The sequence below is a fragment of the Haliotis rubra genome, unplaced genomic scaffold (genome assembly GCF_003918875.1).
Source record: "Haliotis rubra isolate DU_JTF1 unplaced genomic scaffold, ASM391887v1 Scf178, whole genome shotgun sequence".
Taxonomy (NCBI): domain Eukaryota; kingdom Metazoa; phylum Mollusca; class Gastropoda; order Lepetellida; family Haliotidae; genus Haliotis; species Haliotis rubra.
The window spans coordinates 396,260-415,360 of record NW_025765758.1 but is presented as its reverse complement, the minus strand read 5'-3'; the positions used below and the strand labels follow the sequence as shown (position 1 = coordinate 415,360).

Genomic DNA, 19,101 nt, shown 5'->3' with positions numbered 1-19,101 from the left:
ATTTTCTGACGTTTTAAATGACATAGCTGATGTGTGTATACCGAAGTCCTCCACGACTCCACATGTACAAAAACCACGGTTTAATACAGATTGTAGACAAGCCAGAAAAGCGAGGAAAAAGGCAGAGCATTATTTCTGCAATCATCCAACTGTCCATAACTTCAAAAAGTTTAAAATACTCACTGCAAAGGCGCGTCGTACCTTCAAACAAAACAAACGACGATCTTGGAGAAATTTTGTCTCCAAACTTAATTCACGCACGCCAATGTCTAAGGTATGGAACATGGTTCAAAGAATTAAAGGCAAAGGTTCAAAATCTGGTGTTCACCATCTTAAAGATGGGGGTGGTGTAAATCCAGCTAGGGTCCATGCAGGTACAATGGTCCCTAGTATGGTGATGTACCTTCAGTTGTTGGCGATCTATAGCCTGTTTTTATCTTGTATTGTCCAAATAGTGCTCCCAGTTTTAACTTTCTACACTAGTTTTAGTTGTAATTTTGATATTCTAGTTGTTTTGCTGTCCTTCGTCGACAGGTTTTTTATAATATACATATCTTCCATTTCAATGTCACATATGTTCTCGTCGCGATATGGCTGAAATATTGCCGACGTTAAATAATAACTCACTCACTCACTCATTTAAAATGCGGAATTTGGTTTTCAACATTTAGTGTTTTCGTACTACGGTAGTGCATGATCAATGTTCATGTGCATACTACAGTGAGTGAAGCCCATTTCAGGTGTCCCCCGCCGTGATATTGCTGGAATATTGCTAAAAGCGGAGTAAAACCAAACTCACTCACTCATGTGCATACATCACGTTCAGTAAAGTCATATATCGCCTTCAACACTGTCATATAACATGTTTTGAACTGCAATATACTTCGTTTACCACTGTTACATACCAAGTTTTGAAGTGGTCATATGCCACGTTCATTATTTTTTATACACCAAGTTTAGCAATGACCATGTCTCTCTGTGATTGTGTCATAAAAACAGACCAATAACATTTAATCATAATGGACATTTTTACGAACAGTCTTCCTTCCGGTGTCAGGTATTATGGGTATGAAAACGCGTTTTACTTAAAACATACACGTCGTCTAATAATTGCAATGCAATAAAAAAAACAGGAGCACATGGCACCATGCATGAATATAATACGTGCTTCCATGCGGTATTCCCTGAGCCACGCCTACCACTATTCCACAGGACCTTAAATCATTATCCACACCTTATACATCCGCAGATTTAATATCCCGAAATATGAGCGCAAATAAAGCGGGAATGATGAAGACGAAATAAAAGTGTTTTCGATCAGGCTGGAACCGCGAGATGAAACAGACCAATGTTAATTTGTGGGGGGATATTCGAGTGTCCAGTTGATGAATGAGCAAATATGACCGGCATTGTTAGTCCCGCGTCCACACATCACACGGTCAGATTCAATAACCAATTGCTTCCACAGCGAACAGACTGGGCTGGAGCTCTCGACCTTCTCATTTCTACTCATTCCATTCAAGGAAACAATTTACACCTCCCTGCCCTGAGGCCTGGTAATATGGATGTAAGGCTATACACAGTCTTAGCACGGCTTTGATCTAATATCATCGTAATGAATCATTCATTTCAAATGTTGTTGTTGTGTTCCTAATCAGATAGATATACTGAGGGTGATAATGTTGACTCCTTGAGAAACCCGACCTGAAATCCTCGTATGATGCAAGCGCTAAGTACTGCCAGTAGTGATAAATGTAACTCTTATGTAAGTTATATACCTATTTAGTGTCGAGGGGCAATCTCATGATATTATTGGGGCGGTTAGTGTGTGTAGTGTCAAAACAAATCTTCTGTCTTATTGTCGCCTATAAGGGGCGGTGGGGTAGTCTTGAAGTTAAAGCGTTCGTTCGCTACGCCGAAGACCCGGATTCGACTCGGATCCGACTCGGATCCCTAGGACTACAATGTGTGAAGCCCATTCCAGGCCCAGTCCCCCGCCATGATATTGATGAGCGCGCGCACGCACGCACGCACGCACACACACACACACCTTTCCTTATCAAGATTGAGAGCACACACACACACATACACACTTGGTTGATGCATGCCGTCGTATCCCGATTGTGTAGGTCAGTTGCCCTGTCAATCACTGGATTGTCTTGTCCTGAGTTCATTATGTACTAACCGGAAAATGGCCGAGTACGGCATTAAACAAGAACACAAACGCAAAGCAAAACAATTTCTTGTAGGTCATACCCTTGACTCTACATACTGCAGTCACATACTATCAGCTCTATTCAAACATTTTCACCCATTTTCAAAGGTCTATAATACATTTTCAGGACAAAAGGGATATGAGCGCTCCCCTGCACCCCCGTCTGGATCCGCCTATATGTTGATGGAAACCAACTCTAAACCGGATCTTCAACGGTGACCAGGAAAGTATATAGCCTGCAGCGAGTCTGGCTCTTGGGGTAAAACATCACTCGTTATGAGAGAGGGTTCTTGGGCACAACTCACTCCAAATATGACTTTGTTATCGGATGTAAGAGTTGGTGTGTCTTTGAATGTATTGACCATGACGGATTTGTCTTGTAAGTGATGTAAGTGCTTGCTTGATAACGGTGTTAACATCTGCAGGGAAACATCGCATGTATCGTAATAAAATAGTTGTCAATCAAAAGAAATATCCCCTTGTTCATCACATGAACCTCTAAATGAACTTGCTCTTGTTCAGAAGTTGTATGATCAAGGTTACAACATTCAAGGCCTCAGTAAAACTTTCAAAAAGGTTTTTGACTGTGGGGCAGGATACGCTCACCTTTTCGCGAACACAAAGTATCATCACTATTTCATAGTGATTCATACACACATGCTCTGTCATCGTATCGCAAGTGACAATCACTGGATTGTATGGTCCATAATGCTGCAAGAAATATATACTCATGATATTGTCACAATTGTACAATCGACTCTTCTTTTAGCAGAAATTTCTTATCCATGTGGAAAGGGTCTTGTCGCTTCTATCCTATTGCATGTATTGTCGCATGTAGGAGTGTAGGGCTAGGTCCAGCTCACTACAAATCTCATTTAAATCACATCTTAATTCATGCTACAGGCTGAGCGGAGAAGAGAACAAAGACTTGATTTTTAGGACATTGTGGTACCACCTTCAACTTGCACAGGATACACTAGGCTACACTTACACCAAGAGTGAGTGAGTGAGTTTACTTTGACCCAGGTATATTCCAGTTATATGACGACGGTCTGTAAATAATCGAATCTGGACCAGACAATCCACTGATCAACAGCATGAGCATCGATCTGCACAACTGGGATACGATGCCATGTGTCAGCAAAGTCAGCGAGCCTCACCACCCGATCCATTTAGTCGCCTCTTACGACAAGCATGGGTTACTGAAGATCAATTCTAACCCGTATCTTCACGGGTACTTACACCAAGAACCAACGCCCTTAAAGTAGACACTGGTGAAAGAGTGGGTGCTCAAAGAATTCTTCAAATCATCCTTTGACTTCCTAAACGTTTCTCACATATCCAGTGATACCTCATGTAGATAACGCCCTGAAAATTCAAGTACAGTGTTGTGTAACAAGCAATCAAAAGACCAAACAAAATACATTATTGCTGATATGGAAATATAGCAAGGAAAACGAGAGAAATGAGACAACAGTCATGGTGATCTTCAAGGTCATCTCAAGGCAAACAAACAAAACCATTTGGGGATGAACATGCTGTTTACCTGACAAAAGGTAATAATGCCTCCGCCCCATGGTGTGAATGTATCTGTCTTTCTCATTTCAAAAGCCATTACAACAAAATAGCACCATTCATCAACCACCACCTGGACATTAGTGGTAAACTACAATACAATATCAGTCAGGGAAAGGTCTTTATGCTGATGCTACTGTCAGCAATAATTACAGAATCCCCATAGGCCAACAAATACAAGGAACCACAATGTACTGGAATCAGCAACGAGATGAAAACAGATTACAGAGGGTCATCTCTGCACCCAAATCCCTAAACTGCAATCATATGCAGGGAAACTGCCTCTCATTAGTTTGTGGATTAGGAAATAAGACCTACTGTGTTTATAATGCTGAGCTGTTTACCTGTATTTTCTACCAAACTAAATTGAATTTGGAACCAAACTGCAATGTGAAGTTTCAAATTATAAACTTAAACCAACAGAAAACCAAGCCATACCATGAAAACACTGAACTTTAATTTCTAAATGTGTACTCTCTCGTGTAACCACAATACTGTGGGAAACGTCATAGGTTAATTATGTCCAATGTTTTTGAGCTTCTTGTGTTATAAAACCTCACACTCTTTTAACAACGTTATATTTCCCTTGCATGTGAAACAGTCCCTGAATACCACATCTTAGTTAATTTGAAGTGGGTGCTCCAAAGGAAATGAAGCAGGCCTCGCAAAGTTTAGTTCTAAAACATCTTTCAATATTATTACATTACACTGCTGATTCTGAAGCAGGAAGACTTGTTACAACAGGTAAAAGTTTCAAGCATGCGGGCTTCCCTAAAACACGAAGAGCCCTATCAATGTCAATTTCTATGCTTTCTGCCAAAAATGCATTGCCATGCCTAATTTACATATGATAATTAGCACAAATCTACATTTTGTAAGATGAATCTAATTGAATTAATTGAAAATGCCTACAAATGATGACAACTTAACAGTTTGTCACTATCACCACAGTTTGTTTGTTGGTTAATGTTGTACTCAGTAGCAGTCTGTAAATAAGCAAATCTGGACTAAGCAATCCAGTGATCAACATCATGAACATCAATCCATGCAAATGAGATACCTGTCAACCAAGTCAGCAAACCTGACCACCCGATCGCCTATCACCACTAAGGGTTGAGGCATTAAATACATAATTAATATAATCATCACTGTCAAGCCTGGCTTCCATTTGTTTTCTTATCCATTGTTAAATGCCACTATTGTTACGGCATCAACCATGCCTGGATTAACAATCCCTGGCTTCCACTTGTCCATCTACCATTTAGTGCTAACTAACTAAAGGTTTTCCTTGTTATCTCATAACTGTTGTTGTTTCACATGTACATATATAGCTGCCTGTCTCCTAATTGTTTCATTCACCTGATGAAGGAGTAAGAATATACTTCGAAACTAAATGTCCATCACAATAAAGACTGACTGAGTTGGGTTTTACGCCGTTTTTAGCAATATTCCAGCAACATCACGGCAGGGGACACCAGAAATGGGCTTCACACATTGTGCCCTTGTGGGGATTCGAACCCGGGTCTTCGGCGTGACGAGCCAACGCTTTAACCATTAGGCTACCCCACCGCCTGTCACAATAAAGAAGTTGTTATCCACAAAATTCTTGCCTTTATAATTAATATCAACAAACAACACTGGAAATGAACGTTTTAATTTCTCACATAATGAATACACATGTACACTTCTGTCTCACAAACATCCTGTGTCTGAGGGGAAAACACTTCCTGAATCAAATTTCCATAAACAAAACTCTGTGTTTGAGTTGTAACGACTGATATTTAACAGTGCTGGAATACTTTAACATCCCAGATGGTAATAATGCTAGAATTATCTCACGGAACTGGGCCTGGAGCTTTTTTATGCATCTTGACATCTCGACTAATTCATTCAATTGCAACAGAAAGAACAGATTTATTCTTCAAAGATCTCTTTAACATAATCTACACAACAAATGTCAAGTACACTACATCCTTCAGCAACAACACATCACATATATCCTCATCACATCTTGTCTCCAAGAATATCCATCAGTAATATCACACAACTAAACTTATCACTCCCTGGGACACAGTGACAAAACATCCACAAAGGATCTACTTTATCCTCTGTAGATCATCTCAAGCACCAACCTGGACATACTTGAGCCAGTTCTCATACCATACAAGTATAACCAACACTGACACAAAAGTTCTTAGGACTAAGACTTCTACTCTCGTGACCCTTTCAATGGCAATTGTCTGAATTTTTTTTCATCAGTGCTAGGTTCAAATCCAAGAACTCTCCTCTCTAGCTGAGCAGAAGGTTGGTTCCGCACCACATGCAGTTGAGCCCACTTCTTGTACCAGTGAGGAAGCTTCTGCCAAAAGGGCTTGGTTTTAGCTTTGTAGAGTGGCACTCGTCCACGGAAGTACAGGTTTTCAAAGTTGACCACGTCCTCCTTGATGCCCTTGGTGCTGACCTCTGAGCTGGGTGAGGCGATGACGTTGGGGAAGTAGTCTCGTTCACGCCGCAGCTCCACCAGGTGAAGGTTCATACGATCAGAGAGTTCTTGATGCGTCTCCTAGGAGGATGGAGAAATACATCTATCAAGCATACCAAACATACTTTCCCAAGTACTATTTCACAAAGAATATTGCACTCAAAGAGAAAATTAGGTTGTGACTGGAACAGACAAGTGATTATATTTTGAGCAATGCCCATGTAATCCATTTATCCAATTGTACCCCTGCAAACAGAGACTTTCTGTTTACAGAAAAGTCTTTCTCACTGGCAAGATGCAATATAATGAAGAGTTATTTTCACAATACAAGATTATCTGGACATTTCCTAGTACTCATAAACACTGATGAAGAGCTTGCGTAAAAAGAATATTACATAAGAAAATTCATAAAATGTTTTGTTTGTTTATTGTTTAACACTGAATATTCTGTCATGGCTGTCTGTAAGAAAATATTCTGTCACGACAACCCAGTGATGGATAGCATGAGCATCTTGTAAGTGATACCTACTTGCTTCTGAAGACCCTTGAAGAAAGCCTTGGTCATATTCTGAACATTGCCTGTGGACCCTTCCACTTTCACATAGATGTCCTCGATGCCGATCATCTCACAGATGGTTTTCAGAACTCGATGACATCGGAGACCATGGCCTGGAACACAGCAATGAGTATGTGAGATGGGTACAACACCACTTTGAGTAGTGTCACTTCACGCCAGTCATCAACATTCTAGGAATATTGCAGTGGCCTGTAAAGGGATACAGAGAAAACGGACCCCAAAACAATCGAGAAAACGGCCACCGCGCTGGAGAGAACGGCCTCCGGACCAAGAGAAAACATAGTTGCACCAAGATCAAAGGATATTATATATATCCTAGATAATAGAGATTTACTTCATTGCGGATAAGATTTTAGAAAGTGATCAGTTGTTTTGTTTAGTTTCGATATCCAGTGCGGTTTAACCTTTGAAGATTGATTGATTGTCTCGATAGTTCTGATGAACAAACCAATTTGATTGATTGTACATTTTACAGGTAAGACTAGTTGATAAGGTAGTGTTTATATTGACGAGCGGATTAGTGGTACTAATTCCAACTTTGGTTCTTGTAGTTCTGCCATGGTCCCTAGTATGGTGATCTACCTTCAGTTGTTGGTAATCTATAGCCTGTTTTTTATATATTGTACTGTCATCTATAGTTTAAACATTTTAAATATAAATTCTAGTTTTAAATTCATATCTCAGATAAACTAGTTGTTTTACTTTCCTTCGGTCACAGGTGTTTAATTATCACGACAATATAATTTGTTTTTAGTCACGATCGATATGGCTGAAATACTGCCGGTGTGACTTGAAAGTCAGGTCAAGATATCCAATCACCCCGCTACTCCCTGTGTACTGACTAACGTGAGAGTGACAAAACAGGTTAAAAAAAGAATTGATAGATCATCTTATCTAATACTTTCACCGCCAGCCACAGAGTAATGATAACATTTTCTCGTGTTTATTCAATAATTAAATGTTGACGGGTGAAGGAGGCAAGCCCGCAATAATCCTCCGGTCGACTGGCGCTACTGTTGGGGAGGTGATGACAGACACGCTTGACCCTGATCAGCCAGCCGGTACCCATTTCTATCACTTTAAGAAAGAATTGATATTTGATACACGTATCACCATATGTGTTATCAATAACAAGAAATGTGAAAATATAGCATTATAATATATACTGAACAGCAAAAGAAACGCAAGTCTGGCTTTTTGTCAAGTTTGTGAATAGAAGACAACAAAAATCATGTCCAATCATTTATTCTATAGACAACACTGTCAAGTTAACAGCTGAAAGTTGCTGTTGACATTGAATTGCAATAAGTTCTTATTGATCACAGTCCGTCAAATGGAGATACCCCTGAACGCGAAAAAGTGAAAGTCTCTTTAGTCGCGTGTATGGCCACCTTGAGATGTCACTCGTTGCCGTCCAGTACGGGGATGATCAGCAGCAAATTCCGGTTTGCTGAGGACGTTGAGCAAGTCGTGTAATGGTGGTAAGATGACAGCCCAATTGTCTAGCTACAGCGGTTGCAGAGCTACCTCCTTGCAACTTTCCAATGGCCATTGCTCTCTGCTCAGTCGTTAGTCTAGGCATCGTTTGTGTGGCGTGTACATCCCCTAGTGTCAATACTGAACTGTTTTTTGACCCAAACCTTTATAAAGGATACCTCAGAGTGAAATGCATGCCTTTCATCCAGAACCGTCGATGCACGTGCTAAAATTATGGTTTTGCTGCACTGTGGGTGTGTTTGTGCGAATGGTTCGTATGGACGTCAAATTGCATGACATCATCTCATCTGTGATCATTACGTCACTTTACCATGAACGGTCCATAAACATGAACGCTTACCTTCATGAGATTTCATTTTTTCGAAACTTGCGTTTCTTTTGCTGTTCAGTATATATTGCATTATCCAGAGACAAACAAATTATACATAAGTACAACTTGTAGATATACAACCTAAACCATTGCCATGACTATGTTATCATTGTTGTTGCCTCCTTATTATGATATTGATTTAGAGATGAATAACAGTAAAATAAAATACATGTAGTTTTCTGTTATATATAATGGCCGTTATCTCTAGGCATAGAGGCCGTTTTCTTCAACAGCGGTGGTCGTTTACTTCAACAGCGGTGGCCGTTTTCTCAAAATATTTTTTGGCCGTTTCCGTTGGGGTTCGTTTTCACTATAACCCCCTGTAAATAGTAGATTCTGGACAAAAAAGACACTGCCCCCAAAACATTTCAGCCAAATGTGAGGAGAAAGTAAAAAGCAGGTTAAACACATTTACCACCTGAGACAAACAATAACTACTAATATGGCACCAATGGGCCAAGGCACATCTGTGGGGCGGATTTGGATCCTGACGATATCGACTGATGGCATGGTAAGTATGCAAAAATGCCAACTTCGGCAAACTGATTGTTAACAATTAATGTCTCCTGGGCATATCTGCATAAATCTGCAAATATATATTTGTCCAGTGACACATGCAAGGTTTCATGATATTACATTTTTATGGTCAAAGGGAGAGAAGTATGTTGAGTCTGACTGGCAGCAAAAGCAGAAGGGTTATCTCCCCTGTATAATCACAAACTAACCTTTGGGTGCTTTCCTGACCATGACTGCAGTCTCTTTCTCCTTGGAGTAGAAATTGTGGTACACTGTAAGAAGATGACACAGGATGAGGGAGATACCAACAGATGCTGTGAAAACTGGGGAATGAGTCCGTGAAAGTGGCATATGACACATATTCCCTGTGCTCAGAACAAGCACAAGAGTGCATTCTACAAAGGTGGGGTCACTGTGAGAGAAATGCTGCAGTTTTCAACATTCATGCTTATTCTGAACATTATATTGTGAATCTATCTACCAGTTGGAACTCAACTGAAAAAAGTATCAGAATTTGTACTTTACAGAGAAAATTTATCCCAAATAAAACTGAGTTCAATCAGAATGTGAATGTCTTCTCATTATATATTTCCTCTCTTGTGACTGGCAGTACCTGTGTGTCCCTGGAACCTGTCGACATACTGCAGGCGCTGAGAAGCCATGTTCTTGGCCTTGAGGACAAAAAAACTACTGTGTTAGACATCCACTAATAACAATAACACTAACAGATAAATTTCATACATTCTTTTATTTATGAAAAGGAGCAAGATCCCTTCGACTGACTGACTGAGTTTGGTTTTACGTCGCTTTTAGCAATATTCCAGCAATATCACGGCGGGGGACACCAGATATGGGCTTCACACATTGTACCCATGTGGGGATTCGAACCCGGGTCTTCGGCGTGACGAGCCAACGCTTTAACCATTAGGCTACCCCACCGCCCCCAGATCCCTTTGACAACCATGTCAGTTACATCATGGCAGCTACATTTTGGAGAAAGCCCAAATGATGCAGGTCTTTCCTCTTCAGTCAAACCAACAAACATTTGTATGTTGCTTCCAAACCATTGATTAATCTTGATGTTCAGGGATTCGAACCCATGATCACATCTTCCTGGATGCCTATGAGATGCAGCTGTACAATGCATTGCACTCCAAATTATAACTGTGTTCACATTGATGAAACGACCCATCTTGTAATGGAATAGTATGTGATATACATTCACCAAGGCTTTCAAGTGATTTAGGATGGTAAAGAGATTACTACACAAGTGGGTATCCAATACTATTTAAGTTCCAAAATGTATCTAAGAAGTCAAAGCAAGATATCCATATTGAAACATGAAGTTTTGAGACAAATAGTACATGACATTCACAACCCGAAATAATCTGTTCTCAAACACCTTAAACTATTAACATAACAGTCATGAGTGATAGGGCTGCGCAAAAAAACGGTTTACCGGTATTTACCGGTTCAGACATGAAAACGATACGTATTGCGATACGCTGATCGAAAACCGGTATTTTGACTTGCATTCGGAAAACGTCGTAACACTCGGAAATCTTCGGATATTTCCTTGTTTCATTTGTGCCAAATATTTTATTCACATTTTTATTTTATCATGATTAAAAGTTGTTATTAAAGCTTAATCAAGCATAGTGAATTTGTTGTGTTTTTCCTCTATAAATCAAGCAGTAACTCGATTATAAGTAGTGTTTTGTTTAAAAATATTTCATGCAAAATATTGCAATACATATCGCAATACATGCTTTCGCATCGCAATATATCGCAATATGAATATTTCCTGCAATACCCACCCCTAGTGCCTAACACCAGTGCAATGTTTATTACCAAAGGGATGAAATTTGAAATGACAGGTTGTGAGACACTAACTCTGCACATGACTCACGTCATTCGAGGTTGACCCATCCTATCTATGTACTAGCAGTGCAACACCCGCTTCACTCCAGGGGAAAATTTCTGACTGCACAAATGGCTATCCTATGTGGAGTTATGTCCCCTGGTTGACCATTCGTGACCAACTCTTGTTATTCCGGGACAAGCCGAATAACAGTCATGAGTGATGCTATCCAGCTAACTTACTATTGCTTACTTCTAAAATTCCACAAAATATTTTCTGCTAAATCAGATGATTATCAAAAAATGAAAAAGAAAAACAGATGAGTTCAAACATAACATTGTGACACTAACACAGGTGAATTCTACCAAAGCACAAGAAAGTTATTAATGAATAACTATCACAGAGGCAGTCATAATGTAACAGCCAATCACAGATCTGAAGTTATATTTCAGACATCTGGATATGCCAGTTAACTCAAAATTATTTCTCTCCCACAAGAGTGCAAGCTATTATGGGCAATACAGAACTCTTATGACCTTCTTTCTGCATTATTTATGAGCATTATAGATAAACAGAGACTGAGATATTTTTCTCTACCCAGTTGGAACTTTTCCAGGTCACTTACTTTCCTGAAGGCACCGTCGAAACTGGAGGATTTGGCAAGAGCAATACCTGCAATAAATAGAATAGTCTACATCACACAATACAGATGAAAAATGGGCACAAATTTAGACAAAGTTACCATGTTATATGGTATGTATCAAAATCTTAATTTTTATTTAGATTATTTAATGACTGTTCCAGATATTATTGCAAAACAGTATGAAAAAACAATTGATAGTTCAATATTTGTAATCAGCCATAAACAAACATAAATAAGGCATGTGAAAACTCAGTTTTTACAATCTAATTTCAAACCTGTCATGTTCTGATCAGCAAGGATTAGGATAACTTCAAATTAGAGTTACTTCCCTTGGATTTGAGCAGTGACAGGAAGCAAAATGGCAAACTTTGACTTGGTTGCAATATTTCATTTATTTCTATTACACAGATGGGTTTAATCATATCAGAATGCTTTTTAAAAGTGTCAGCTGCTATTGGAATACTTCAGTAACAGTGTAAATAGAACCAATAATCACCCAAATGGACCATGGTGACATGTTGGTGCACTGTCACAAGGCAGTGGTGTAGCTACCATTGTAAACAAGCATTGTCACTAAGGTGACATAATCCCCCCACTGCAAATTATCAAATGGCATCAGCTGTTGCTCATGATATCAATCACTGCTGGGTTTACAATTCTCATGTTGGACACAAACTACCTGACCTACCTGCAAGGCCATTCTTGTTGCCCGTCACAACAAAAGCACTTGACCTGAACTTCTTGCCCAGATTTCCGGTCATGTTGGCAACCAACTTAAACTGCAAACACAAACATTATCCTTATGATGACTCTCACACATATGCCCAAAACAAACATCCAGTATATAATGTCATTTGCTTACACTATCATGGTTGTGAACTCCTTTCATGGTTAAATTATACATTCAATCTTACAGGCAAGTAAAGAATACCTCATTTTTCCACTTATTTAATTCAGAATTTAGTTACTACCATCAAAACAATTCATCACTTTACATGATGTAATTATTTAAGATGCAAACAAATGTTACAACTGGCACCAGACAAGAGGGGCGGAGGGGTAGCTTAGTGGTTAAAGCGATTGGGCTTCGGCGGGTCGTCGCGAAGAACCCGGGTTTGATTCCCCACATGGGTACAATGCGTGAAGCCCATTTCTGGTGTACCCCGAAATGATATTGCTGGAATATTGCTAAAAGCAGCGTAAAACTTCACTCACTCCCCAGACAAGAACATGACGACAATGAAATCATAGAGTAGTCCCAACATACAGTACCTCAAGGATCTTTGAGTCAAACCCTTCAAACTGATCTGCAAACAGATTGACAAAAATATATGACCACTCAACTACAGCCTATGACTTCCACATCTTGTAATCAGCTTGTTTCCTCGGGTTCATCAAGCCATGACTGTTGACAGCAGTGGATGATGGGGTCTTTTTCATGGTAACTAGGCATATATCCTAATGGCTCATCACTACATGCAAAACACTGTTCAATTTAATATGTATATAGATACACTATACCAGCGAGAATAGTTGCTGGAAAGTGGTAGTGCGTTTCTTAATATCTGTAAATGACTTATAACATGTTAAATGTAGTTTCACCATCTGAAGATTCACATCAACCGGTATGTTAAGAACAACAGTTTCAAGGATGTTGAACATATTTCCATGTTTATCATTAACAATGTTCACTTCATGAGAGAATGGCATATATTTGAAAAAGTACAGTCAGGTGTTTTTCATACTAATTCTATGTAAATTCTAATTCAACAGACAGCACATATATTTAAGTTTTGTATGTAAGATATTCAAAGTTTTTATTCCATTATCAAAGTATGAACATAAGAAATATGATATAGAGTGGTGTTTTAGTAACAAAATGTTTCAACATGAAATCATAGGATTCAGTAACATATTACGGTTCACAACTGAATGTTTTGGAGTGAAATATTTTCAAAAAATGTCTTAATCTTGTGAAAGGAATGGAAAGTTAAACTTACAGTCCCCAACTTTGTCAGGAGCTCCAACACTCTGCCCAGGAAACTTGGCTCCTGTGTAGCCCGTTTAAGAGCTGGTGTTTTGATAGATTTTCTCTTGGTGCCTTTATCTCGAGCTTCCTGGATCCTCTTCATGCGCTGCGTGTTAGCGGACAGCTGCTGGACCCGCATCAGGTGGCTTCCCTGTATCACTTGAGTGTTGAGGCCAGGCCACACCATGGCAGTGCTTCCTGTAACAATTGTGGAACAAGTCTCAAAGTCTTTCGGAGGATGGGAAACTGTAGCTGACCTGCTCATTAACAGCTGCAAATTGATTTCACATTTGTGGTTTGTTTGTTGTTTTGTTTGATCATTTTACACCTATCTCAACAATATTTAAGATATATCATGGCAGTCTTTCACAAATTTAACATGGGCCAGACAATTCAGTGATTGACATCAAGAGCATTAATCATCGCAAATGGGACAAGACAACATGCACCCTCCAAGACAGTGGGAGCATAGAATCATAGACTGTTATGAATTATCATGTAAAACTCAATAAAAGTTGGTAAAGAAACTGAATTAAATTCTATGTTTTGGTGGCAATTGTCCTAGACCCCAAGACAGTAACCCTGACTACCAAATCCTGTGTCATTTAACTGGAAGCATGGTATGCTGAAGACAAATTCTGTCCCAGATCTTCGAGAACCTGTTTCTCATTATATCACTGCTATAAGACAGCATCTTACAGATAATCAAGTCTGGACCAGAAAATCTAGTGATTGATATGGAGCAAAAGGGTTTGTCGATGTACAAGCTTGAGTGAGTGAGTTCAGTTTTACGCCACTTTTAGCAATATTCCAGCAATATCATAGTGGGGACACCAGAAATTAGTGAGTTTAGTTTTATGCCACTTTTAGCAATATTCCAGCAATATAACGGTGGGGACTCCAGAAATGGGCTTTGCATATTGAGCCCATGTGGGGAATCAAGCCCGGGTGATAAGCGAACATCTTAACCACAAGGTTATCCAATTGACCCTACATCCAAGCTTGACAACCTGATCCACTTAGTCAACCTTTACAGTTTACAACAAACACATCTTGCTAAGGATCAATGATAACCAATAATCCCCACATGAATCACAACCATGGTAGATACGGCATAAATACTAAATATCTGTCAACACATGAAGACTTGTTACAATCAATATGTTACAGTGTTTGTGTTATAAACATTCTCCTACCCAGCTATTATAGATTCACACTCACCCTCTCCAATAACCTGGCCTTTGTTGAGGTTTATCTTCCGTCGGCCACCTGTCCGCAGTTTGCCACGACCTCGCTTCTTACCAGCATTACTGACTCCTTGGACCCCCTGCCACAACTCATCCGCAGTCACTGAGAACATACAACACAACAATGCAAGAGAACAAGAAAATAACGAATCCCAATCAGGTTATTACCATGGTAAAACATGGCCTTAAATGAGTGAGTTTGGTTTTATGCTGCTTTTAGTAATATTTCCAACAATATCACAGCAGGGAACACCAGAATTGGGCTCACACATTATACCCATGAGGGGAATCGACCTCAGGTATTCGGCATGATAGGCAAACACTTTAACCACAAGGCTACCCCACAGCCCCCATTGCCTTGAAACCCTGCCTCAATATCATATCTCCTAGCTAGAAATAACTAAAAATCTATTTTGTAAAATTTTAAGCAAACTATTTCCAGGACCATACTTTATTTAACCACATGAAAGTAGACCCAAGACTTGGTTCACACATGCTGTCGATCACTGTATTGTGTGGTCCAGACTCAATTATTTACAGACTGCTGCCACATAGCTTCAATATTGCTGAGTACGGTATTAAACAACAAACAAACAAAAAGCTGAAAGTTATACTGAATGCTGTGTTTGCATGACATGTTTTTTACATGTATTCTGTATTCATAGAGCCCAAGGTCCTGTTTAAATGGCAAAATAAATCATAAAGATTGAGGAGCTTCCATACATATATCCATGAAATTGCCAAAAAAAGAGCAACCATATTATAACATAACAGCCTATTTAGCTTGGGTACCTGAATATCTTTGCTGATCCTCATTTGAATGCAGGTATCACTAAAATTCCAAGAACTCTCATAAAGTGAATTAAGATAGTAAGTATTCGGCTAGAAGATTACTTGAAGTCCCAGGCCCCAATCCCTAGAGCGCTCGTAACGTTATGACCTATCGTAACTCTATACTATAATCACTGGCTTACAAACGTCGTAGTGCTACGAAAGTTTTGTGGATTGGGTCCCTGGAAACCACCTGTCTGTCACAATGTCAAAAGGTAACAATACTCACATCGGTTGAAGAATCCTGCATTCCTGGATATCAAAAGTTGGGGATGACCGCCGCTGTGCTGACACAAAATCGCAGCTGTCTCGCTGACAACAGGTAGTCGCACACACCGCAACATGGCTGTCAAGTCAAAATGATAAAGATTAATGTCAAAAACGTAGGGGACTAGATTCTATATGGTCAGTAAAATGGTGATAGCTTTATCAGTTTATGACCCATGTGTCTTGTGTTTTTGCTGCTATCATCAAAGACTTGGCATTTCATTTGTGACATTCTCTCCACACAATTTGTGCATGTTTATCTAGTGATCAGCAGTTTACTTCTACATCTTGTGTTTATCTTGATGTGCATGTGCAATAGCCATTGTCCTCCACATAAACTCGTAATGAGGTGCTTGACTGGAGACAGGGTGAAATCAGAGACTATATGGTCTCTGGTGAAATGGGGTCCCAGCGCAAAGGATAAGATTAAGAGTTTGGTGTAAGGTACCCTAACACCTCTAACAGGCACAATTAGTGAAACGAGCGACACCGGAGCCAAATAGAGCTATTAACTCTGTTTTAGTGAGTGAGTGAGTTAATATTTAACGTCACATCGGCAATATTTCAGCCATATCGTGACGAGAACATTTGACATTGAAATAAAATATATGTATATTATAAAACACCTGCCGACGAAGGACAGTAAAGCAACTAGAGTATCACAGATATACATGTAAAACTAGTAATTGAATCTAAAACATTTTAACTATAGGGGACAACACAATATAAAAATTGGCTATAGATCGCATTAACTATGTTTTAAATTCATCTCCACAGCCAGTGAACCTTAAAGTTAACAAAATCTACTTTGCGTTCTTACACCATTTAGGGGCGGTGGGGTAGCCTAGTGGTTAAAGCGTTGGCTCGTCACGCCGAAGACCCGGGTTCGAATCCCCACATGGGTACAATGTGTGAAGCCCATTTCTGGTGTCCCCCGCCGTGATGTTGCTGGAATATTGCTAAAAGCGACGTAAAACCAAACTCAGTCAGTCAGTCAGTCTTACACCATTTGTTTTACCAACTAACCAAGGTCACGTGTAGACTATCGAAAACAGGTGACACTATTGGTGTTAGTGATGAAGTGGCTGTATTAATAGAGACGAGACCGTCGGGCGATCGTGCATCCAAATTATATAGTTGCATAATCAATAGAAAGTAAGACAATACCTCCTGAGTGAGACGAACAAGCACTTGCCAGTCTCCATACCCCTAGACATGAAGTGCCGGCCATTTTGTTCTTGTGCCGACATTCGTAAACAACGGCTCGTTTGATTGGATTACGTGGGACTAGCGCCCAAGCTCCACGCACTGTCAGAAACTCATTTCATGTGCACAAGAGTTTGTATTTTGGTAAGTTTTCAGTTTGAGGTCTTTGGATTTGAGTTCGAATCCACCGGATGGAGGACTCCTGACTTTTGCTAACTAAACGTTAAAATCATGGGTATATTCCTGTCTATAACCCTTCAATGTATGTATAAATGCTTCAATGACGACTCCCTTAACGATGAGGGTTGTGATTTATGTCATAAGTTTATGTCGTAAAAGAGTATGAGGGTCATATACGTATGGCCCTCTGTTGGGTGCGGCAATTTAAGATTCTGTGTTGGAAGTTTTCAAATTGCAGTAAACTGAAAAATTGCAGTGAAAATAAATGAGTGTGTGAGTGAGTGAGTTTTTCAATCAAATCACGCCGGGGGATGCAAGGAATGTCACAATGAGTAGTGGTGTTGATATTGTTATAATTATTGATGTTGTGTGTACCCGAAAAATAATAAACTCTATCTGTGACAAGCAGTCGACGCCTCTGATGAAAAATGTCAGCAAAAATTATATTTTGAATAATTCAAAATTACATATATTTGCAGAGTAATACGTTTCTGTCAAGATAACAAACAGTTGTCGAAACCATCATATTAATGTAAACGCAATTACCCCTTTGTCGGATACCCCAGGTGATATTTTATCTTTGTTTAACGTATTCAGCAGTATTCCAGGTATATGACAGCAGTCTGTAAATTATCGAGTCTGGGCCCGGCAATCCAGCGACTGACATCAAGAGCCTTGATATACGCATTTGGCATACACTGGCATAAGTAAGAGGCAACTAACGGGATCGGGTGGTCTCGAATTGGTTGGTACATGTCATCGTAACCCAGTTGCGTTGATCGATTCTCATGATGTCAAACACTGGATTGTCTGGTCCAAACATGATGATTTACTGACCGCCGTCACATAGCTGGAAAATTGTTGAGTGTGTCATTATAATAAATAAATACATCAAATATCAGACATCTCATCATATCTCTGATAAACAACAGAGACATTGTTTTGTGGGATTTGTTGTCGAAAATTGGTTTTATTCTAAATTGTAAAGACCATGCAGGGTTCATCCTCTACTCGGCTGAACGCTCGTGCATTATTAATGTTACAAAATACACAGGAGTTGGGTTAAAACAACATACTTCACTGATATGAAAATTAGTCAACTATTTTACAGAAAGGTTTACAGTAACGAGATAAATAGATCGAGATTTCTACTTGTGAAAAACAAACAAGAGGAAAACAAAGCATTTCGCAGTTTTCTTAAATGAGTAAAAACTGCGGGACACACTTTCAATGTAAATATTTGTAGATGGTCATGTACTGCTGGACGGTACAAAGTAAACGTCAACCAAGCGGAGTGGAATAATCAACCGTCCCGATTCGGGTTTTCCAGATAAAACTATCTGCATCGAGTTGTGTTGAGAAGAAGAGCAACCGTGCAAACTCCATTTCTTGGATGAAATCGGCTGGCCTTAAAAGTGAAACAGAAGGCTTTCTTTTTGCTGCTCAGGACAAGTCACTTCCCTCTTGAAACGGTCGATATGTGATAATTAAAATGTAGATTATGACATGAACTGAATGGGACTTTCAACACCTTGTCAGTGGATACCAAGTTTGGGCACAGTATCTTAAGCGAAATGTTAGTGAGGCTTGACCCTTTTATCAAAT

General features: G+C 39.5%; 1 protein-coding gene across 1 annotated transcript; it reads right to left on the bottom strand.

Annotated features, from left to right (window-relative positions):
• Positions 1 to 5,428: 5,428 nt before the first annotated feature.
• LOC124273206 (28S ribosomal protein S5, mitochondrial-like) lies at positions 5,429 to 17,387 on the bottom strand. The gene is given in 12 exon segments (XM_046708424.1): positions 5,429 to 6,353; positions 6,802 to 6,941; positions 9,442 to 9,504; positions 9,846 to 9,903; positions 11,719 to 11,765; positions 12,425 to 12,515; positions 13,009 to 13,043; positions 13,737 to 13,799; positions 13,802 to 13,963; positions 14,987 to 15,115; positions 16,073 to 16,189; positions 17,278 to 17,387. Coding segments are annotated over 12 exon segments (1,323 nt in total). The 5' UTR covers positions 17,342 to 17,387; the 3' UTR covers positions 5,429 to 5,999.
• Positions 17,388 to 19,101: the final 1,714 nt, after the last annotated feature.